At 42.0% G+C, this 24,184-nt stretch overlaps 1 protein-coding gene across 4 annotated transcripts in view; it reads right to left on the bottom strand.

Moving 5' to 3' along the window:
- si:dkey-237h12.3 (teneurin-3) overlaps positions 1–23,201 on the bottom strand; it is an 85,417-nt gene extending 62,216 nt beyond the window's left edge. For 2 of the 4 annotated variants that reach the window (XM_067248399.1, XM_067248398.1), the window contains exons 1-2: positions 23,123–23,201; positions 21,214–21,489 (exon numbers count right to left, since the gene is read on the bottom strand). In XM_067248399.1, coding sequence (XP_067104500.1) covers positions 21,214–21,489; positions 23,123–23,186 — 340 coding nt within the window. In that variant the 5' untranslated portion in view covers positions 23,187–23,201. The remainder of the gene's footprint in view (positions 1–21,213; positions 21,490–23,122) is intronic. The other 2 variants (XM_067248401.1, XM_067248400.1) reach the window with 1 other exon arrangement.
- Between the last annotated feature and the right edge of the window lie 983 nt (positions 23,202–24,184).

Raw genomic sequence — 24,184 nt, 5'->3', positions numbered from 1 at the left:
AGATCTTACTGTACTGTCTATGTGTCTCCTTGCCGGCTGTGAGTTTCCACAAGTTCCATATCTGGGGAAAACTATTCTCAAAGCACAACTTTTTTTTTTTTTTTTTTTTTTTTTTTTTTTACTCTTACCATCTACCATAGTGGCACACATGTGACAGTCAAGCGGGTTATGGAACCACCATTTCCCCTACTCCACTACTGCCATCTAAATAATGAATACTCTGCCACTTGCAGTAATCCTCCAGAAGCCAGACCCTGAAATAGAATGCTACCAGACAGCACTAGTCTTCCTTCACCTTTCAAAACACATAATGCTGATTCTTGACATCCTGTGAAAATTGCCCACGCACTTGTATTGCCAGTCAGTAGCATACGTACAAGTTTACAAACACAATTCGCTTAGTGTTGAGCTACTGCGGTTAAAAAAAAAAAAGACTAAATGTAAATTCAACATGATAAAGCTGCATCTGGGTCAGGAGTTGAGAGTTTGCTCGGCGTTCATTTGAAGACAACATCAAAGAGAGTAAGCCAACTATTTCAAAAGGCGTCAAGAGCAAGCCGAAATGGTACAGTAATGGCAAAGGGCACCTCTGGGTTTGATGGTTGATGGAGAGAGAAGAAGAGAGGGAAAGACACAGAGAAAGAGAATAAGACAGACGAGAGAGAAAACAAGAAAGGGAGACTGGAAGAGACACAGAGAGAGAGAGAGAGAGAGAGAGAGAGAGAGAGAGAGAGAGAGAGAGAGAGAGAGAGAGAGAGAGAGAGAGAGACTGAAAGAGACAGAGAGAGAGATGGTTGAGGTGAGTGAGAAAGAGAGAGTTGAGGTGAGAAAGAGAAAGAGAGAGAGAGAGAGAGAGAGAGAGAGAGAGAGAGAGAGAGAGAGAGAGAGAGAGAGAGAGAGAGAGAGAGAGAGAGAGAGAGAGAGAGAGTGTAAAACGTGTCCTTAATTAGATGGAATGTTTGGCCTCTTCAAGGAACTCCTTCATGTTAAGCCAGAAAAACAGACCAAAGCAGATGAACCTGTGAAGAAATATCTGCTTAAGTGGCCTTTTATTGGAGGATCAAAGGGGCCTCTCTCAGTCTTCTTCCCATCCCATGTCCCTGATTAATGCAAAGGGTACTGGGACGTCGAGAGACTCCGGTGAGTTCTGATGTGTCCCATTGTATGCTGATGTGTTGACAGCTTTGCCATTTAGAGGTGCTGCATTCAGATTGCTTCCTAACTGCACATCCACAGCCAATTATTCCACCCAAAATCATTCTGAAGAAGTGTTGAGCCTTACTCAAAAGGATGCTTGCTACCGAACCAAATTGGCTGGTGTTTCTTTTGTGAGAACCAATTTGAGGACTGTAGTTTGCAATGTTTCTATATACATACACTGTATTCGCCTACGACTGATAAACCCATGATCGATAAGGTGTTTTTGTGTGTGTATATGTGTGATTTGAGCTTTTTTATTATAATAATGAAATACAAATGTTTTACATTTGTCAGTCAGAGAAGTGAACTGTGAAAATACTTAGTTATCGGTTGCACACAAGGTTGATAAAATACAGAAATTCAAGAGAATGGTTAAACAAGTTTCTTTGTTCAGAAGCGATGTATCCTTGGGCTCCTAGAGCCACTGATTGATGAAGTGGTCTAATGGAAGCAGCAGGTCGACGGGGGATGAAGTCCCTGCTAATCCTTGACCCCGTATGTGAAAACAGCATGTGTAGGAGTTTTCTATTATAAAGTAGCTAAATAGCTTTTTTCACCTCCAGCTATGTTACCCACCCGCTGGCTTGACTGTTGGGATAATGATGCCTGTAAATGTCCCCTGGTAAACAACCCATAAGCAGACTGGTGCCCTTTGCCAGGATCATTACATCATTCACAGGGATATTTCAACCTCGTCAATCGGTAGAATGGGGTAGAATAGGGTAGTATGTGGTGCAGTGAGATTTGGGTTCTCACCGACGAATGAGAGACAAGGAAATGTGATCTTGGATTTGATTGGCTGGCTCATCGTTCAAAAGAAGGGGAAAAAAACGTGACCTTGTTTTTCTTCACAGATTATTTTGTGTCTTTTTTTTGGTTGGTATTGATGAAGAAAGTGTTTTGTCCGTCTCTTCATAAACGGAGTGACTAAGTTCAGTTAAGTTCTGGATTTTAATACGTATTAATCTGCAGATTGGGAGAGAAAACCAGTCTTCTGACCATAAATGACAACACAACACCAAGCTTAGGTCTCAACCAGGTCTCTCTCCGCTCCGAAAGCCGGAGGACCATCTTTTATAGGGCACAAGAATGTAAACATAGATTGTGACAGTCAGGCAGGAATGACGTTACAACAGTCTCAGAGAAAAAGATTCACTGCTCCCAACACATGACAACTCTCACACTAGAGAGTTCATAGTTGGAGCTCTCCTTGTAGTCATGACAAGGACCGTTTAGCCAGTACTTTCTCCTGACCCCGAACATCTATTAACCTGACACATAGACACAATATACTGTTATTAATAGCAAGCTTACATGATAAACGTACTAACTAGTATCCAATGACTACTTCTATTGATTAGTGATTAATGTAAGCACACAGGAAATCCCAATTTCTTCCACAGTATCATTACAGGATACTTAAAATAATATGTATGGAAGCAGGGGCCCAATCACATATTATCTCTGTGCTATGGTAATACAGATGTGGTTGATAATTAAGAGAAAAATACATTAATTAAATTATAGTGTATATTGTTTTGAGAGGATTTTGTGGATTGTGCCAAAACTGGCTCAGTATTAATGTTGAAAGAAATCTCTAAACAGCATATTATATTACACCATAAGAAATCATATATTAAAATTAAACATAAAAGAAAAAACTATAGTGTGCTGGTTCTTTGAAGACTTCTTACTGCATTATTTCATCATGTAATACTTGAGCACACTAATTTCAAAACACATCCCAAAAAAAATCTATTAACTAATTTCATATTCAACACAAACAACAAAAGCAGTTGTTCAAAGGTATTTATAAATCCAAACTCTTACGCATCTTGGAGCACATTATGCTTATCAAGCACAAATTTAATGCAGATGGTTCACATTATGACTAACCTTGCCAGAGGCCTGAATACTTGAAATTACTCCCAAAGCCATGAGAACTGAATGCTAACATGATATTTCAACTGATTCTAACGGTATGCGTATTGTGAGAAAGTGAAAGATGTTGCGTGCTTTGTTTTCCAAACCTGACCTGCAACATATATTTGTTCTCGAAGATGACCCCGGCATTCACCCTGTGAGGGGATTTCATAAATTCCGAAAATATTCAGCTTCTTTGTTCTGCGCAGGCAATTGTAGACGGCTAGGCTTGCTTCCGCAGTTCCTTTTTTGTAGGAAGATCTCTCTCTGTGTCCCTGACTGAATGTTAGGACAACGCTTTGTGGTGAACAGAACTACAATTCAGTTGCTTTTTTTAAGTGCAGAGATCAGTTTAGGAGTTTGGGGGTTTGTGGAGTAGTGACGTGGTTAAGAGTGTCAGATGTGTGTCGTTGGCTCCTTAACTCAAACACTGTTTGACCTGTCAAAGGCTTGTGTTAGCTCCCTAGCTAAGCACTGGTTCAGAGGGTTGCACACGTAGCACATGGGTAGCTGTGGCAAAATCACAGTTGGCCACATGCATAAATCAAAGACATGCAGAGGACTTACAAAATTACACATTCAGAAAAAACTAAAAGGGAAAAAGAAACGCAAGGCGCAATTAATCAGGCGACTAAAAATACTGCTACCTTGCTCTACGATTCTCACCTTAGCGGCCCTTGCTATAAATCATCATGCTAACTCTGAGGTGGACCTCGTGTGATGCAGCGCCCAGAGAGACAAACTCGTTGCATTTACCTGCTCGCAATTACCTGTAAATGTACACAGAACCAAGGCTGAGTGACCCAGCGCGATGCCGCAAAGTTTCCCACCATTGTTGATGCATCTGCTCGGCTAACGCTGGTCACCACTTCCCAGACACCCATTACTCTCTCTGTCTTGGCGCTCACTGCTCCGCTAAGCACCTCAATCTGTCTCTGTCGGCCAACACAGAGTGTGGAGGCAGCATGGTGAATGAAGAGAAGTCAAGACCCCCCCCCCCCATAAGAAACAGCAGGTACAGTTATGGGTAATTCCAATTTCCCATAATCCTTCAGGTGTTACACTATATGATGATACTGTTTGTACCTGCAGTGGCTGCTGGAGGAATCCCCTAATGTGACATATGGAGTCTGTCTTCCCCTGTGACACCATTTCAAAGGCTTAAAGGCATGAAGCACAATCATTGGATTAAATATTTAAGTTATAAAAACAAACGCCTGTTTCAAAAAATTATGAATTCACGTATGGGGTCCTAAGAACCATCTACTGCACTACTATGTTTCAAACAGAATGGGGTCCTAAGAACCATCTACTGCACTACTATGTTTCAAACAGAATTTTGCTCCATAACTCAAAAAAGAAATTCTGGGCAACTGTACAGTAACCTGACTCTGTCAAATTCCAAGCAGCAATCTGTTTCCAATTACTTGCAATGTAAATATTTCCAGTTCAGTGGACTTGATCCCTGTCAGAGGAACACTGCAGATGCAGCATGATCAATTTCCACATGTACAAGCTTGTGTCAGCCATTGTTTAGTATCCAACAACAGAAAATATCATATCAGACCAAGTGCAAACCGACCAGCTCTTCATAAAATGAAGATCCTTGGGAGGATTGAAGGAGATGTGGAGAAGGAAATCTGTTAGGAATCATGCTGCAATATCACTAAGGCCCAGGAAATGGTTGAGCAATTGTACTACTCAGTAATATCCATCTGACAAAATCTGGACATCATTTTCATTTACAACACATGACAATAACCCAAGTTGAGAGCTGCTATTTTTCTTAAATGCGAAAAAAAAATTCACCAATGGTAAAATGTGAAAGGAATATAAAAAAGCTGAATATATATACGAAAGCACAGTTCATGTACAATATTTTTTCTCACCCAGGCGAAGCAAGAGAAAAGTTCAAATGTTACCTTTGAAGAAGGCTGAAGCTATTCCCCCTGGGTCTCTGGTCCACTTCTCATAATGATATTAAAGCATCTTCACAGCAGACAGACACGTGCTCTGGAGATCCTCCACTCTCTAAACGCAGTCACACCACAGCTCAGCCGCGCTGCTGTTTGAGACATCGGTGGCACTCAGGCAAAGCCACAAGGGTTAAAAACCAGCGGACCGGAAAGCCACACAAGCATCGTTCGTAGTTTCCAACCTCCCCTGCCGCACTCACTCACTCTCGCTTTTCGCTCCCGCTCTCTCCTCCCCTCCTCCTCCTCTTTTAACTGGATCTATCTCCCGCTCCCCCTCCTAACGTGCGAATGCAGACGGAGTGCAGGACGATTTGCAGCACTCTATCATGGATCGTGTTACGCTGTCGGGATGGTGCGGCAGTCACACATGATAGGCTGAGCTGCGTGTGTGTGTGTCTGCGTGTGCGTGCGTGCGTGTTAACCCTCCAACAGAAATGAAAGGATTGGAGGTTGCCACCATAAAAGCTAAATCGGGGAGAGTGGGTTTGCCCTAGAAACACATCGCCCAGACGATCTGGAAATAGGTGAGAAACAATGACACCAGACATGACACGTGTTCACAAGTCTGGTTTTCACTGCATGCTGATCGAATCAACATAATTGTTCTGACCTCAAAGTGTCTCAAGTAAATAGCATCCTGGAGGAAGGTTTTATATATAAGCAGTTCTCACCCATCAGTTATCCATCATGTCGGCTTTGACATACTAGTGTGAAACTCAAGATTTTTGTCAAATGCCAGGACAAGGAGATATTCCAAGTTTTTATGTTGACAAATTACTCACAAGAAGTTGGAAGAAAATACAGATGGTCCAGATATACACGAATAATAGGAGTCAGCATTCAATCCACTACAGTAAACTATATAGTTACGTATACGCTTCTATGATCATAAATCATAGTGGATGTGTAAGTCCAGTCATAAAATACATACATAAATAATGCAGGTAAAAAAAACAACAGATTGCTTTTATCTTTTCTCTGTCAAGGGTAGACGGCCTGTCATGTTTCCTGTGTTTTATTGTGGTTAAATGTTTTATCTTGCGTCAAATATTTTCCGGTTTGTTAATGTTTACATACTTTGAAGAAAATAAAAACTAAGAATGTCTTTTAATCTTTTAAGAATTGTACATTATTTAAAGTAGTGTGTTCACTTGAACATTTTCAATAATATAAGGATATATGGTGTTTTTAAACTAGTAATATATACGTCACAGAAGAATTTGAGATGAAATCCTGACATCTACAACTGAGAACCTGTTGTTCGACATGCTCCCTACGACAGTTGATACAAGTCTGGTAGAATCAGTGATGAAACCCTAGTTTACTGGGATCACTTCAGCCTTGGCATAGAGCCTAGATGGAGTAAAACATATGAGTGAAGGATGCTCCTAAATGTGAGCACATCCAAGTTGTTCATGTTAGAAGTGTTTGCCCCCAACAAATCTGTAAATATTTATGATAACTTATTAGCCCTTGCTTCCAGCTTTAATTGTGGACCTTTCTGACACGATTACTGAATATTGTCACTGTATTAAGTACAGCCGTGGCCAAAAGTATTGGGAGCCACATATATTTTGTGTTAGCAAAGCTTGCTGGGCCTTGGCATAAAATGACTGCTAACATAATTTCAGTAAGTCATATCATCAGCACAGGGGAAGTGTGAACTAGTTCTAGCCAGGTGAAATCCCTCTATCATTCTGATTGGCTTTTAAGAGCAGATGGACTGCTGTAAAAGAGGGGACTATTTGCATATATTGAAAATGTTCACCCCAAAAAAGCTTTAAAAAATATAAAATGTGCCTTATTGTATTCCAGTATTCTATACAAATATGTGAAAACATTTTCCTCAAATAATGAACCAGCAAACTTTGCAAAATAAATTTTTCATTGCCAAAACTTATGGCCACGACTGTACAGTAATGAGGCCTTTAGTAAGATCATTTTTCAAATAAACAGTTTTTAAATGGTAGGTGTGAAAATGCAAAGTTTACATGCACAAATAGCACTGGTATCAGCCAATATTTCTGATACACTGAATATTAATTATTTCAAACTGTGGAGACAACCTATTCGATTCAACATTAAGAAATGCATAATGTGATATTGATCTTGAATACATAATTTAAAAACATGCCACAACTGCAGACTAAAATGACTGCTTATGTGTTAAAGATGCATTGTCGATATGGGTACTCATTAAATCATCAATTGGAGAAACATAATATGTTGCTTCATCCAACAGCATAAGTAGGACTGTGTTTGGGTACTACAACTGATTATGACACCAACAGTCAACAATAAATGTAATGTCTTTTAATCAAACCTCTTCCTTTATATTATAATAATTTACAAATTATGTCTAAACTGAGACTACCTTCATCACAGCGCATTCATAGTAAAACTGTGTGATCTGATTACCACCTCACCTTAAGATTAACTCAGTCCTGACAATAGTTGAACAGGCAAAAATCTTGTGTGTAACATTTGCCTTAAATATCACCTAAATACCCAAACTAATCGGTACATTCTGTGAGTAGATTCAGTTTTACAACAAAAGAGCGTTCTTCCCAGAACTGGTAGTCGAGGGAGTGCCCCAGTTACCCGTGCGATGAGGGTTATCCACACGGGTTGTTTTAATTATTCTATCCATCATCGAAGTTCACAAAGCGTATTTGGGACCCAGGAAAAGCAGTAATTTCGAGATAGGCATTTTCATATCTGTCCTGTTTTAACACCCTGGGGATTTTACATTTTGTGATAACATCTTCCTTTAACGTTATTTATTTATTTTTAACATTATTTCCAAGTCACATAAATTGAAGGACATAGAAGTGGAACAACGAGCCTGTTAATGTGCGTATCCCTCATGTCCCATTTCAATGTAAACGCTCTTTATAGTCACAATTGACCCAGATAGCGCAACACATCCTCACAAGACATACATATGGATATCAACAATTATCCCCCTAATTGTGTCACATCAACAACAGGTTACAGCTTGCCATGATAATGGGCTTTTCAGGGACTCTGTGGATTCATCGAGTCAAGACAGCCTGGTTAGATTTACAGTTCCGTACAGTAATTGTGCTTGTGCAGTGAAGACAGAGGTGGTGAGAAAGGGCCATCCCAGGAATAAATATCAATCTCCAAATATGCCCAGCCCAGGTCAGCAGCCCGAGGTGAGCCATCCTCTGTCAAAACAGGCTTACCCCTAAAGCCCTTGGATATACAGCCACCTACAGCCAAGCGGCCTGTTCTCCCAACAACTGCATGAACAAACAAGAGAAAGAGGCGGGGGGAAGTATGCACTGGCAAAGATACTGCAGTGAATTTCAACTGAGTAAACAATATAGGAGAGGGGCCATGGTTTATTTTTTTCCGTTTCTACTTACACACTTCATTCTCTAGCAATAAAAACGGGGGGGGGGGGGGGGGGGGGGAACGGTCTCTGTCTCTCACTAAATGGCGGGTATTCATCGAGGTGTTTGAGTGGTTTGACATGCCGAGGGCGCCTGAAATGCTGATGTTTATTATATAGTGAAAAGACAGAGGGAGAGGGAGGGAGAGAGAGGAGAGAGAGAGAGTGGATGCCTCTGTGCTCTTGAGGACATCTTTGGTGTCCATCCAGCTGGCCTTTAGAATATGGATTATTTGTCTGAAATGGCTGGGGCTCACCCCATGGGGGGCTGGCGGGGGTGGGGGGGCTCGGGCCAGGCACCCCGCAGAGACCCCTGGTGGGGGGACGCTGTGAGCCCCCTGGTCCTCCAGACTGGTCACTTGCAACCCCCAGACGCTTCCCACACCAGCTCCTTGTGTCCGCGTGTGAAAGGAACCCAGAGAGAGGAGGAAGGGAGGGATACAGTAGGAGGGACAGAGAGAGAGAGAGAGGGAAGAGAGGAGAGAGCCAGATAGACAAGGAAGGGAGGATGAGAGAAAAGAGACAGGTGAGAAAGAGGAAAGAGAGAGAGAGGATCGACAGCAAGCACCAGCTATTCTGCGCAGATTCTAGTCACCCTATCAAAGCAACATCTGAACCTGCTCCTCTGTCAAAAAGAAAAAAAAGGTCCCAGGGTGCAGCTTTCCCTTTCACACCGTCAAGGCGACAACAACCATGGGGTCGACAGCGACACAGCACCGTGGTAATGACTGAAACGAAGCAGAGGTCCAGACGGGAGAATGAGGGGCCCAGACACAAAAGTCCAGAACAGTGGGAGGTCTGCCTTGCTGTGGATAAATGGAACTGGTGATTTCCCATCTCCTCTAGTGCCCTCCAGGCACAGCCAATCACTGCCAGGCAATAGTGGCGCCCCTGCCAGCCAGCCAGCCAGTCGACGAGCTAGCAGAGGGAGCTGAAGTCTATCTGGGACCATGCATTATTCACAGGCACCGCCACGGCGCTAAGACCTCCACAAAGGAAAGGCCTCAGGTTCCATCACTGCCGACTTGTTTTCAATCTATTATTGATGGCAACCGTATACCCAATACTTTTCCCTGATTTACTGGATATTATCACTGTTCCCTTAATAAAAGGCTATTTCTGGAATTCCTTAGCAACCTTCTGTGATGGATATTGTACAAGCTACAGTTAAAGGAGGAATCTGAGGAGAACATTTAGTCAAACATTCATCAAGACGGCCTTTTCATTCATTTAGTAGAATTAAAACTCTAATGTTGAAGACTTTCATTACTTCCAGAACAACGTCACCCGATGGCTGAATAAAATAACCCATATGTGAACAATTATAGTTTTTCAATGCACACAGAAATGATTAACACACGATGATCTCAGGTCAAGTTGTAGCAAAACCAAAAAATTATCCTTTAATCATTTAAGGATTTCATTGCTCATAGCAACTTCTTCACAAATCAGATTGTACAAATGCATCCTCCTATACGGTACATCTAAGTGAACTTTGTAATCGCCAACCACCAACAAAGAGCCAAAAAATATCAACCACATCCAAGACTGTTCTCAAATTATCTATCCCTGAGGGTTAAGACGTTGCAGCTTTTAACTGTAAGGCAATTGCCTTGCATTTCATGGCATCCAAACCTAGATTATTACTAGCCACACTTCAAAGATTTCCTCTCAATCTTGCCTGGAAACACAATCAATCTGCTCTGTATTCATGGTCGGAACGGGCGGCCATCTTTCTCCTTTGAGGATGCCCAACGTCTTTGACCGATCTGCAGTCGATCCCCTAGATTGTGGCTAATCATCATTACTGGCTGCTGAAACAATGACTTTCCTTCAGTGGCAAGGTTTCAGAGAAGACACTTGAGATCCCGAGGTTTTCTTTAGGTGTTTTGCGGCTTAAGTCTGGCTTAGAGGTATTAAGACCGACATGGTCCTAACCAAATGTGCACTCAGATTGTCCATCACGTCAGAAACTGACTCTTAGGCGGTATACTTGATGCTAGGAGGTGATGCCAGGGTCCATTGGCTTTTTACAGACGATAAATCTGATCACAACTTTCAATTCGGCCGCAACAGAATTTATGATCACGACACGTCGCAAGCGAGAGATGAAGAGTTCTGACAGTGGCAGGGCGTTGAGCACAGCCGACGCGTCGATGGACACAAGTTTGAGAAAGCTCCAGAATGGACGACCGATTATGAAAAATGACTTGTTCCACACAGTGCTTAAAGGTTAGGTCTCTATTACACGGAGAGCCAAATGTCAGCAGTATCCCTTGAAAGAGTGGACTCCGATATTAATGGAGAGGCTGGGGATTTCGGCTTCCCCTGACTGCGTTTCCCCTTCTGCCAGACACATTATTCATTTAGTTGTCAGTAAGCACCTGGTGCATGCAACACATACATCTACAAACTAAATGATGGAAAGAATATGTCCCCCGATAACCAGCCGGTAGAGAAAAACAACGTAGTTCACACTTGATTGGGATAATAATAAGAAAATAAAAGCTGGAGCTGCAAATGTGCTTGCTTGCCAACACGAGTGGAGTTGTCGACCACGGCATATTAGCATAATGCTCAATTTTCTTGCTAATGTATTCCTCTTTTTTGATCTTTCAGCTACATCTGAGACTGAATGCACGGAGCAAAGCAGGCAAAGGGTAAATTAATCATTGTTTAATCAAATATTTTACTTCTCTGCACTAATCTCAATGTCCTTGTTAAGGATGACAATCCTGAACAATCCTTCTGTAGATTTAATTCACCTTCATTTTAACAGGTCATGTTGAGTCCAAGTTTTTTGTAATAGAGAATAGCTATATAGCAACTGCTATATGAATGCTGCAAATAATTTGTCCAGGTTTTACTTTAAATAGATAATATTGTCCCTATACTCCAGAAAGCTGTTCAGGTGCTTGGCCTGTACAGCAATGCCACACTGAACTAATGTATGACGGTAAGGCCTGTATCGTGAAAGGTAATACCCAACATTGCGCCGTAATGATAAGATGATGTAATGTATTATGTAGGATGTCATCAGTCACTTAATCTAATATGTAACAAAGCTACTGTGTAGGGCCAATTCTGTGGTGTGCCATTTGTGAGTAATGACGTTACGCCGGCGTAAATATATTGTGTCATGCGGCAGAGGGGTGGAAGAAAAATTCTCTCTAAAGCCGTTTTAATGAAGTCCCAAATGTCATCCTCATACTTCTTTTGAGAGCACACTCTTAAGGATCTACCGTAGAAATATGCTATCCCTCGGTGCCCTCTGTCTTCAAGTGATTTATAAACAAACAGCTTGTGTGAGGGAAGCCTGTAGAAGTGAAATATGCCATTCGCGAGATGAAGTTCAAAGCCAAAATGCTGCTTGTTTAACAGGTGTTCAAATATACACTATTAACAGCCATCGTCCTGATTGGAGAGGTTGGATTGCACACTGAGCATCTGATTGGCTCTGATTAGGGTGGGCTTGAGAACTGCTCTCCAAAGAAAGTGACCAATTGTTGGTGTACAGTATTTGACAGGGTGAGAAACCACAGAGAAAAGGCTATAATCATAAAGCGGGATAATTATGTTTGATTTACCCATTGTTAATTGTCACACAAACACATACATATAATGTTAATAACCTATAGCCATCAGCAAACAACCTCCTAGCCACTTTAAATGCTGATAAACGCGGGACTTTTGCAGCACAGAGCACCATACTGTAGCAAGGCATGTGTCCAAATTATGGAGCTTTGTTTGACAGCTATAGAACAGGGGAGTGTGTGAAACTTGAACTCAAATGAGAAGAAACACAGTCCTCTGAATGCTGCAGGATAACACAATCCCCCAGTGACAGATCTACATTTATTATATTTCCACAAAGTCTGACACTTAATTCAGTCTGGGGGGGGGGGGTCAGATGTGTGGGGTGAAAACCAGATAAAGCTCATTGGTATGCATCCTTGATGAGGCAGAAATATATTGAAGCCTTCAAATGAACAATGATACTGTGTTTACAATTCAGGTATCCATCCTGACACTGTCCTCTGCTGACAGGGACTTCACTTAACCCTTGTGATGCCTTCGGGTCACATGACCCAAAGGTTCATAACGAACCATCGTTGTGTTTACCCAATTTTACCCAATACAAAAACAAATAAAAATAACTTTCTTTTAACCATTCCAATGTGGGGGGTCTGAGACAGCCCGACAGTTAAAAGAAAATGCTTCACTTTGTTTTTGTATGAGGTAAATTTGTCGCAATACGACGGTGGGTCACAATGACTGATGGGTCAGAATGACCCGAAGATAACACAAGGGTTAAGACAATCTCACTGAAAACGATCTCACTTAAGACCATCTCAAAGAAATAGATAGATAAGACACGCATTCCTTTTCCTGCGGTCACGAAAAAAATGACCACATCAAGACATCATCCAAACCCCATCAGACAGTCCCGATTGATGCCCCCCAAAAAAACAAAAAACAATAGCTGGCAAACACTCTAACCTATTCGCCAAACGCTATGTCATTGAATGCCCCTGCACTGGCCCATTGTCTAATGCCACTATTGAGCCCTCTAAAAGGATAGAGTGGGGTAACAAGATGAATGGGCTTTGACCTCTGAGTTGCTAAAAGGCAACCTAACCAATTTATCTGAGTGACCTCCACAGTTGGCAGGGAGGACCCCTAGCCTCCTTCAGGCCCCTGGGCTGGATCAATACCAGGCAGGACAGCAGAGCCCTCGGCAGGGACACAGCCAGCAGGGACACAGCCGGCAGGGACACAGCCGGCAGGGACACAGCCGGCAGGGACACAGCCAGGCTTTCAGGTCCTTGCGATGGCTCACTACCGCTTCCATCCTTCTTCTAAACCACCAGGATGAGCTGTAACAAGCCAAGACACGTTCCATGGGTGGCCGCACTCATAATGGTGCCTAAATATATATGTGTGTTGACAGGTTAATCACACAGCACAGGTAGAAACAGCGAGGTAACTACCCTATCTCCCCCCCAACCCCACCCACATGATGTGGCATTTTAACTGGCATTTTCTAAAATGGCAACCCCATTTCTATTTGAGATACTGAAGACATCTGGATCTTTTTTGCGTGTGAGACAATGTGGAGGAGATACAGCTAGAGTACACCACATTTATATAAGATTGCGAAATTAACTCACTCACTCCAGTGTTTCCCCTACCATTATATTACGGGGGCGACCCGCCCCCTCAACGGCACTCCCCGCCCACCCTGGAACGTCAAGGGAATAAAAAAAATACAAAAATATTTTACTTTATTTTTTATTTTTTATAATACATATATATATAGCGCCCCATCACAAAATAAGCCCCCCCCCCCCCCCCCCCCCCCCAAAGATGTAAACCTAGGGGAAACACTGCACTCATATAAATAAATAAAAAATCCTGATTAAAATGCATCCTGTAAATGTTCCGTGGCTTGAGTCATAGTTGAAATGCTACAATAACTTCACAGGGAATATTCCTTACAAAAGCTGACATCCTGTCTCATGTCCATTGTGTTTTAGGGTTGGACAAGTGCACTGCTATAAACCCATCGTATCAAATATGATGTGGTTGTCTTTGAAAATAAAGCAAAGACAAGACAGTATGGTTTTCTCTGAACATTCATCAGTTTACGCAATATACAGTTTCAATCGTTCAAATCTATATTCTGTAAAGTGCTTAGGCTTGCACTGGCGATGAGATGAATTGAATTGAGAACAGCCTGTTATTTGAGCATGCCCTCAGTAGTCATGACATCCAATGCCTCGGCTTGCCTCAGAAGTGACCACATATTCAGGATACTTCACTCTGGGAAGCTGGGACAAGTGCTTTATGTATTCTGATACCATTCATTTTTAATCACGACCAGAATATTCTACCTAACCACTTCCAACTCACTAGCTGTAGGCTGAAAGACTTCCCTGTCCTCGTCTTACACAACTCTGAGCTTCAATGCAGAGAGACAAAGGGAGGGGGAGGGTACCACTGCAAATTTATTACAATGATTGTCTTAATTTATCATATTTATCTGTATCCCATCCGAATACTTTCTGGCTTCGGAAGTCTTTACCGAAAGTACGGTTTAATTATGATGCATTTCCTGCCTCACATACAGACGTATCTACACAAGTTTGCTCTTGTATGTTTAGCATGAGAGAGAGAGAGAGAGAGAGAGAGAGAGAGAGAGAGAGAGAGAGAGAGACAGAGAGAGAGAGAGAGAGAGAGAGAGAAAGAGTGAGAGAGAGAGACAGACAGAGAGAGACAGTGAGAGAGTTGTTTTCGTATTTTGTTTAAATTTTACTGTAATTTTTCAAAATTTCTAATCTATTATTTGATTATTACTATTATTATTATCATTATATAACCTGGTGTATGTGCGTATGTATGGATATATACGTGTGTATATATACGTGTGGGTGTATGTACACGTGTGTATGTGTGTATATATATATATTATATGTGTGTGTATCTATTTACTTATTTATGTATTTATTTCTACCGATTATTTGGCAACATTAATAATATACCAACTTGAATAATAATAACATGGATACAAGTTGTACACCTGTGTGGTGTAGCTACACGTATGTATATGTTAAACTGCCATGTGTGTCTCTCTGTATGTAAGTGTATGAAATATAAGTATATATAAGGCCATGATTTACATTGATGAATATTTCTGTAATTCTACCGTTGCTTTGGCAATATGAACAATTGTTGTTTTCATGCCAATAAAGCCCTTTGAACTGAGAGAGAGAGAGAGAGAGAGACAGAGAGAGAGAGAGAGAGAGAGAGAGAGAGAGAGAGAGAGAGAGAGAGAGAAAGAGGGGGACAGAGAGGGCGAGAGAGGGAGAGAGAGGCTGAGAGCAAGGAAAGAGCTCTCCACACGAGTGCAGTGGTGGAAGGACGGTGGAGAGGAGAGGGAACCTTCTAGACTCTAATGAGTTTGACAGTGAAAGTGACACCATCCTCCCTGGCCACTGTCATGTGATCACTCATCACAATGGCTCACCACTTCCTCCTCTGTGTGTTGACCTTTCTACCACGTGTAAAATGTGTGTGCTTAGTTTGTGTGTGTGGCGTAGCTGTGTGTGTGTGCGCGAACAGTTTTATCTTAACACAGTATATCAAAGACGATCCTATCTGTTTGATGATGAAATTAAATCACCCAACCATTTGAAATACCACTGCATGACTATTCCCTCCATACATGTTCCCTCCCTATCTGACTTATCTCCATGTGACTAAACCACGTGAATCATGTTTAATACCATGCCATGGTATTATCTTCACTGCTTTAATGCTTCTATAAATTTCCATCTTATCTACAAGACATAGATAGGCCTACACACAGTCCTGTAATGGCTATTCAACAACTTTTATTTCCAATCAATATCTTAGCTTGTAGGGGTGGTGTTGTGACTGAAATAGGAAAGCCAACAGCAAGACGTTCAATCAGCTTTGGTTATTTCTGGGTGTTTGACAAGAGGGGATTCGATTTGCTTTCAGGTTTTCGACAGCGATGATTGCTGGGCGATGAAACAGCACGATGGGGGAAACGTCTCATCGACTGAAAGAGAGATCTAGAAACCGGTGCTGGATTACTGGATTGATGTGGTTTCCTTTGTGGAGAGGGTCATCATGATCAGAAATCAAGAGTATACAGCTTTGGACTTACTCACTGCCAGGCCACAACACTTGATTAACACCCGATTCACTCTAGTCCACTTGTAGACCATGACCAACACTGGGTCAATGACATGGATCAATTACTGGAAAGTATTTGAAAGTAATTGAGTTGACACTTCCTGTAAGGGACTGCTTTATTGGTTTAAGGGCAGTGGAAGAGATGAATCTAAGCCCCCCAGGTAACAGACAGCAGTAAGAGGACACAGAGAGCAAGGTCATTCAGCACTGCACCGTTTGTCAAACCCCAGTTCGAAACCCCTCCACAAAAACAAGCTGGGAAAACGTCCACAAACACTAACAATAGGCTCCAAGAATATTCAATAGTCAATTTCTAATACAATTACTCAATTAAACTGACTGATGAGAGGCAATGAGGCATTCTCTCTGGAGGACAGTTAATAGTACAGTGTGGTAATTGACAATGGTGGAGTAAATCTTAATCATAATAGCCTTTTCCTGCTCTGCGGCACACAACACAAGCACACCGATTGGTTTGCCGGTCTGGACAGAAAGAGTATGGTTCCATTACATTCTGCTCTCAAGAGTCCGACTGGAACCTAATTCAAAACTTGGAAAGAAAAATCCCCTGAGGTAGACAATGGTGGAACATATAAAAATGCATGCATTGGTAATAAAAGTATTCCCTGCATTAGTAGAGTTCAAATGAAATTGACTGTTCCTCTGGTGAAGAGCTAGGAACCTATTCCCAGCACCCCTGTCGTCTTGTACCGGAATAGAAAGTAGAAAGTATTTATGTGATGGATGATCTCACTGCCCGCTATGACACCTCGCGGCTGAACACGCGTCACATGGTGTCCCACATACTTCGCCACCCAGCGAACCACCGCGGCAGCCCTAACTGACAGCACCGAGGAGGACCAGAGTGAAGGGGAAATAACGATGCAACATCAAACGTACAAATCGTCCAGCTTTCAGTTTGAAGGGATGAGAGAATGTTCCCACAAGGACCAGAGACTCAAAGACATGGAGCCGCTATGGAACTCTCTGGAAAGATGGGATTGCTTGTGTCTCAGCCAGTTTCTGAGTTTTCCTCAAATGCATCACAGATGGTCAGACCCTCTGACCGAACGGGTTGATTTATTCCGTAGATGTTCGACTTGGTTCGTATTGAATTATGAATGTGATGAGGGAGTATATTTGTCTTCCCACAATCAATAGACTGATTCCACTGTCACATAATGTGGCACGGATCTGTGACAGGAGTTTGACAGATAATGTGTCACTTTCACCTCTTAGGAATCCAGCTGCATGTGTGTGTGTGACAGGAAAAGATAAATAAAAAAGTGAGAGAGGTATGTTTGAGAGAACGAGAGAGAGACTGAGAGAGAAAGAGGGGGATTGAGAGAGGGAGAGAGAATATAAGGTGCTTCCATGCTCCATCTTTGGAGCATGCTGTGCTATACTGCACATCACACTTCCTTCTCATGCGATTCAATTAACCTTTTACTGGAAGGGTTCACACAAAAGGAGCTAAGAGTCATATTCCGTCCTAGAATTGGTGTGTAAAACTGCCAGGTAACCCAGCTAGCTGTCTCGATTGTTTGAATAATTCGGACTTATTTTGAAATCAGATCACTCATGATATGAGTCAAAATGAAAGAAACACCTAACACATCTCTTTGAAAAACAGTGTTCAATTCAACACGGTACTACCTGTAGATATAAAAGACACTAACTTGAACATTCTAGTCGTTCTAAACCCAAGGTTAACCGTTTCGGTTCAAAAGGATTGAAGACAGGGGCCTTTCTGCTCACCTGGCCACCCGACAAATGTTGTCACAAGAGCGACATCTCACAGTCAACGTTGTCGAGCTTTCTGTCATGGCTGTTGAGCGTGTGCGTGCATTAGCTGTTTTATGACGTTTGACGCTGCTGATGAAGACTGCTGCCGTTTTCTCCGCCAGCGATGGGGCGGTGACAGCGTTGAGAAATAAAAACAAACTGGGCCTAGCTCCGTTTCAAAGCCGTACGGTCATTCATGTTTAATGAGGGGTATGCACACAGTATTGATAGTGAGTACACACGGAAGCCAACCTTGGGGTGGGGAGATGGAGAATGTGTTTCCGTGGGTGCGTTCAGGACACTTCAACTGCAGTTCCTCTGCTCTGACTTGACTTACATTTAGTCATTTAGCAGACGCTCTTATCCAGAGCAACTTACAGTACAGGGACATTCCCTGATGCAAGTAGGGTGAGGTGCCTTGCCCAAGGACACGGCGTCATTTCGCACGGCCGGGAATCAAACCGGCAACCTTCTGATTAATAGCCCGATTCCCTTACCGCTCAGCCATCTGACCCCCCATCAGACTTGGAGCTCGGACAGTACCTTGTCTGGGGAGTCAGGTGGCTGAGTGGTGAGGGAATCGGGCTAGTAATCCGAAGGTTGCCAGTTCGATTCCCGGTCATGCCAACTGACGTTGTGTCCTTGGGACTTCACCCTACTTGCCTCAGGGGAATGTCCCTGTACTTACTGTAAGTCGCTCTGGATAAGAGCGTCTGCTAAATGACTAAATGTAAATGTCTGTCTCGGAAGCTCCTCTTCCTGCACGCTCAACCTTGAGTGATGTTGACGTTTCATCAAGGGGACAGAGTTGTATCATTTTATTCTTAATAAATCATAAAAATGGGCTGAACCACATGTTACATGGTGCGCTCTGTAGAGCTGTTCGGGTCTATTTAGTGTAATTTCTCTAAATTCACACTATGAGTAGGTGGAACCTGCCTTAATAAACAGTCCTGTTTATCAAGTCTCACTCTGATTTAATTCAGATTAATTAATCTACTAGGTTTACTGGCTAAATAAGATGTTGACACGTGCTCACGTTTGGGTTCTGAAAGGATGTTAGTGTGAAGAGAAAACAAACCAAACTCCTTACTATTTGTTCAACTTAAGCTGAGCTGACTTGAATTGAGAGCCAGTTAAGAAAATAAAGGTGTCAACCTGGGTATCAATTCTCGGAACAGTTTCCAACTGTAAACCAAGGTCTTTAAAAAAAAAAAAAAAAAAAAAAAAAAAAACGGGCACATCTTAAATCTTTGTCTTTTTCCTTCTCAGATCCAGGAGGTTACCAGTTGCAGATGCTATGCTCTATCAGTCTGCCCACACTCCCGTTCTCCTCTGTGTCTGACACTCTCCAGAACGCGGCAAATTAGAATGAAATATTGAGTTCATTTATGAATAAGTGGGGCTGAACGGCCCTTTGTCTGAGATTCAGAATGCATATTCAGTTGATGGAAACCTTTGGATGGGTCATTTCTCTTAGCTGCTTCATTAAATAGTGAAAGTCGAAAGTGCAATACTTCATGACTAAAAAAGGGGGCAAGATATATGGCAGGGAGACAAGAGCTTTATAGATAAAAATGAAAGTCATGTTGAATATGAGACACGCACTCAATAAGTAATCAGAAACGCTTTGTTGGTTATCTTCAAAATGTCTTAATCCTTTGCGGTGAAAGACGAAGAAAAAAATATGCAAAGATACAAACTAAACAAAAGACATGGGAAAGGTCACGGTTCCATCTTAAGAAATAACAACAACAACATAAATCCGGACACCATTTCTGGTCCCTAAATGAGTAGTTCCATACCTGTGAACAAGACGTTTACGGAATGTATTGTTTATCTTCCTATGACTAAAATAATAGGGGGAATAGTGGGCGAGATAAAAGCCTCAGCGGGGAGTCAAACTAACAAGACCCAATCAACAGCAGCCCTCCAGACTCCTCCAGAAGAGACTCCAAAGGAGAGAGGCTGTGGGGGGGGGGGGGGGGGGTCGCAGCGCGGAGGAGAGTTTTTTGAAGACAGCTTCTCGGTAGCTTCAGAAACTCTGAGATTGGAGGTTTTGTTTACACAATGCATGCCTAGATATAAATACATAAATAAATAAATAACAAAAAAACATGGCTGCCAGAAATAGGGGTTGAGGAGGTGCCTGCAAATTGTCCGTTTGGTTGAGCGGTTTGACTCTATTTGCTTTGAATTACATTAAAACGGAGCTTAATGACGATAGGAGAAAAAAGATGGCAGGTTTCTGTTTTGAGGGCAATCATAAGTAACACTGTGATTACTTTATTACAAATTAGTTGCCACAGTTCTTATCCGGGTTAGGGTTAGTATTTATCCGGTCTCCAGCACGGTCTTGAGCATATAAATATGTCAAAACAAAAAGGCACACAAATGGATATGCATGTATAAATTATACATCTAAATTCACCTAAATAAAAAATAACACAGCATCTAAATATAATGCAGGGCTTTCAATTAAATTGCACTAGACTGACAAGTATATACACATCAAACTTCTCGCTACAAATAAAACTGTGACTCTGTAGCAACAAACACAAAGAGAATACATTCAATATATCTTCGTTCAAAGCACAATCCAAAACATTATCATTTAAATCACTGTAGCAGACTGTTTTTTCGTGAATTGTTTGAGGCACCAACAAACTGCTTTTAAGACTACCCCACATCTCCAGTTTCAGGTTTTGTGTGTGATCAAATTTGCACTTCAAACCATTGAACCCACTTAATCAGCCATTGTACGTGCTCGTTGGACCAATGTAGAATTTCGAAGCTAAATCTCTGACAGAGGCTTACAATCTAGCTTTGATTACTTGCTGGCCTGTGGGGAAACTTTATCAAACTCCCTACAGAGGGGCCAGGTGACCACCCGACGCTCAATTGGAAGACCAAATTCCTTTCCACAGGAGGCCCTGAAACACGCCTTTGATCCACAGAAAGCAGTCACACAGCTGGCCTCCTCCCTTATATACTATTCCCACCAACCCGCTTGTTACACACACGGCTTTCACCAATGATTTTCTATTTCCTGTCGCCCATCCAGGCCAATCAGCCACTGGTCTGCAGTGTGTGTGTGTTTTATGTGTTTATTTATTCATCTTTGAAAATATTTTTTAATATTCCACATGCATGAAAAAGCGTATAAAAATACACAAGCGTCAGACTTACCGATCTCGGTGTCCGATTTATTGTCCATTTCCGTGTCAGTGAGGGTGAGGACGGAGTTCGAACGGCTTGACAGGCACGAGCTTTGGCCCGACTTAGCCCCCCTACCCCAGAGATCCATGGTACGATCCAGGGCTGTGGGCTCATGGTTTTCTGTGGGGACTGTTCCTCTAGTGTAGCTGCTTAGGGGGTGTGACAGACCTGTCTCTGGGCAGAGTGCCAAGCCTCTGCGAGAAGATGGTTCACATATCCCAAGTTGCCTCAATGAGAACGCCTGCCCTGTAAAAAACATAACAGGCAAGATTAAATAAGACGCTTCTTCACCAAGCCACAGTTTGATCTTACTCTAAACATTTTAGTTAAAAGCTGAGACATTTTTATAAGTTGTACAAGGGTGGAAGGTTTTTGTTCAGTTGTAAAAGGCTGAACTTGAGGTCACTGAATCAAAATGTATTGACATCTTAACAATAGGCAAGAACTACCTTTGCTTAGAGGTTATATTGGTTGACTTCCCAATACAGAGCATCAGAAAACAATTTTCTTTACAGGATTGTCTTGATTTTACAGAAAATGAATTTTGAAAAAAGCAAAACACCATTTGACTTTATCCAATCACACAACACTGTCTAGTTGTCATGGCGAAACTGGACTTTTGTAACTGGTTATCAAATAAAACGTCAAGGTTGGATTGAAAATGTGGATTCTGATGTTAGCAATAAAATAAATTATGGGTTTACAAGATTATATCTCATGTCAGGGTAACAATAATACCGTGGACGGCGTATTTCTTGTAGATGGGAAAACAAATCTGATGGATATTATCTAATAAATACAAATGCTTTAGTGTCAGGCTTTTTATGGTATGGTCTTCATAAAATTTAATAATGAATTTAATATCAAATACATTTTTATAAAGACCCAATGTGCAAATATATAGATTTGTACTTAGAAATACAAAATAATAGATTATTGGAAATGTAATGTATGACTGTAATTACGAAGTAAATTGCTTTATTCCTGACATTTTATCAAATAATTCCTACAGAAAAACACAAAACATAAAACTTTACATTTGGACTTATACTATACATAGAAAATGTACAGTAAAATCAAGCATTATACAATCATAGTGTGCTATTCTGTACCTAACAGTAAAGATAAATAGGTACTGGTAACTGATATGAAGATGTTTTCCTCTCTCATTTCAGAGCTATCGAAATAGAAGTCAAAATTATATAATTACATAATTATAAAGTAATTAATATAATTTAACAATGCTAATTATAGCAAATATGTTTAGTTTATTTTTTTATCTGATAGATGATAATAACACTCATTCACTGCCATGATCAAATACTCTTTCAAAATGATTTAAGCATTAATTCCTCCCACAATGTCATTGTAATCATTATTTTTCAAGTGGGCGCCAATTAACTAAAATCTTTGTGAATTATGGAATGACATTGAAATAAAATGTTTATGACCTGTTCATACATAATCAACATTCCATAAAAATTATTGAGAAAAAATGACTGGGTTCTTTATACGGGTCATAAAGTGGGGTTGCTTTCTAGGTGTGTTCAAAAACCTGCAGATGTGTGGCGACTGATAGTGTGTGGGTCGACTGATAGTCTGAATGTCGTAAAACGATGAGTACTTGGAAGACCGGGAACACCTCCCTTAAAGGGTGTGACACTCTCAAATCATTCAGTTGGCGAACACCAGGGGATGTTATTAGGAAACGTAACTCGACTCTGCTTTGCGATCATTGATTTAGTTTACATCGGTTTTTTTCTTCCGGCAAAACCACTCCTCCCTGCAAAGCTACCACATCGAAATTTGGCATTCGGTTTGTACATGCGGTCCGTGACCTGTCGACCCACTCTGATCCGAGTCTAAGGACACCACTAACCTGGTCTGGCGTAGTCAATGGCCTCCTTGAGAGCCATCTCCTGGATCCTGCCTCCAAACAGCATCTGAGACGGGTCATGGTCGTAGGCCTGGATGGTCTCGCTGGAGCTGTAAGACTTCTGGGTAGGCACCCGGCAGGCCTCCTTGTCTCTGTAGGCCAGGGAGGCGGTGTAACGCCGTTCTCTCTCTCTGTCTCTCTCTCTGTCCCTCTCCCGTTCCCTCTCCCGGTCTCTCTGGCTCTTGGACAGCGAGCAGAAGGGCTTCTGCTCCTTCAACTGTTCCATGCTGCCCGCATGCTGGGTCTCCCCCCGTTCTCCTTCTCTCCTTCTCTCCCACCTGGACGCTCACCTCTGTGGACGTTCCTCCGCACGCCTACCCTGTCCGGAAGACGCCTTCTCCTCTTTCCTGTCCTTTTCCGGCCGTCGGCTAGACGGCGCTGCGTGCTCTCAGCCCTGTTCCAGAGCTACCTGGCCAACTGAGGAGAGGGTAGAGGGAGACGAAAAGCTCAGATAACACTAATCCGGACACTTAATCTTCAAAAGCTCACATTCACCCCCCCCCACCCACCCCTTCCGCTTCAACCTGCTACCCCTAACTCTTGAAACCCCACCCGCACTCGCTTACATGCATGAACTCCCCTTAAGAAGCAGATCCTGCCCCCCCCCCCTTCCTCCTTGTTATTTATTTGATTCTTTGAAGCCATGTTTTCAGACTATAATTGTCACGAAAAGTATCGCTCACTTCTACGACAACACATTTTATGAAGGTTTGAATACTGTTGATTGAGAGATGTTTTGTAAAACTTTTTTTAAAGCTTGAAAATGATGGCTGAAGAGAGAACTCGAGAGAACTCGACTAATCCCCCCCCCCCCAAAAAAGTGGTGGTGGGGTGCCCTAGCGTGAATCTCAAGTGTTTATAACAAGTCTTCTCCACTGCCTACAGATAGCCACACTTTCACGTCTGTCTGGACTGAGTTGGGAAACTGCTGTCTCCAAAGCCCCATCTTTCCCCGTCTGAAATCTCCAAGCTATAAAATGTTTCCACGAAGGTATGATAGTCTTA

Source organism: Osmerus mordax, chromosome 12 (genome assembly GCF_038355195.1).
Source record: "Osmerus mordax isolate fOsmMor3 chromosome 12, fOsmMor3.pri, whole genome shotgun sequence".
NCBI classification, from domain to species: domain Eukaryota; kingdom Metazoa; phylum Chordata; class Actinopteri; order Osmeriformes; family Osmeridae; genus Osmerus; species Osmerus mordax.
The sequence above is the reverse complement of the archived record's forward strand: the minus strand, read 5'-3'. Positions and strand labels throughout refer to the sequence as shown.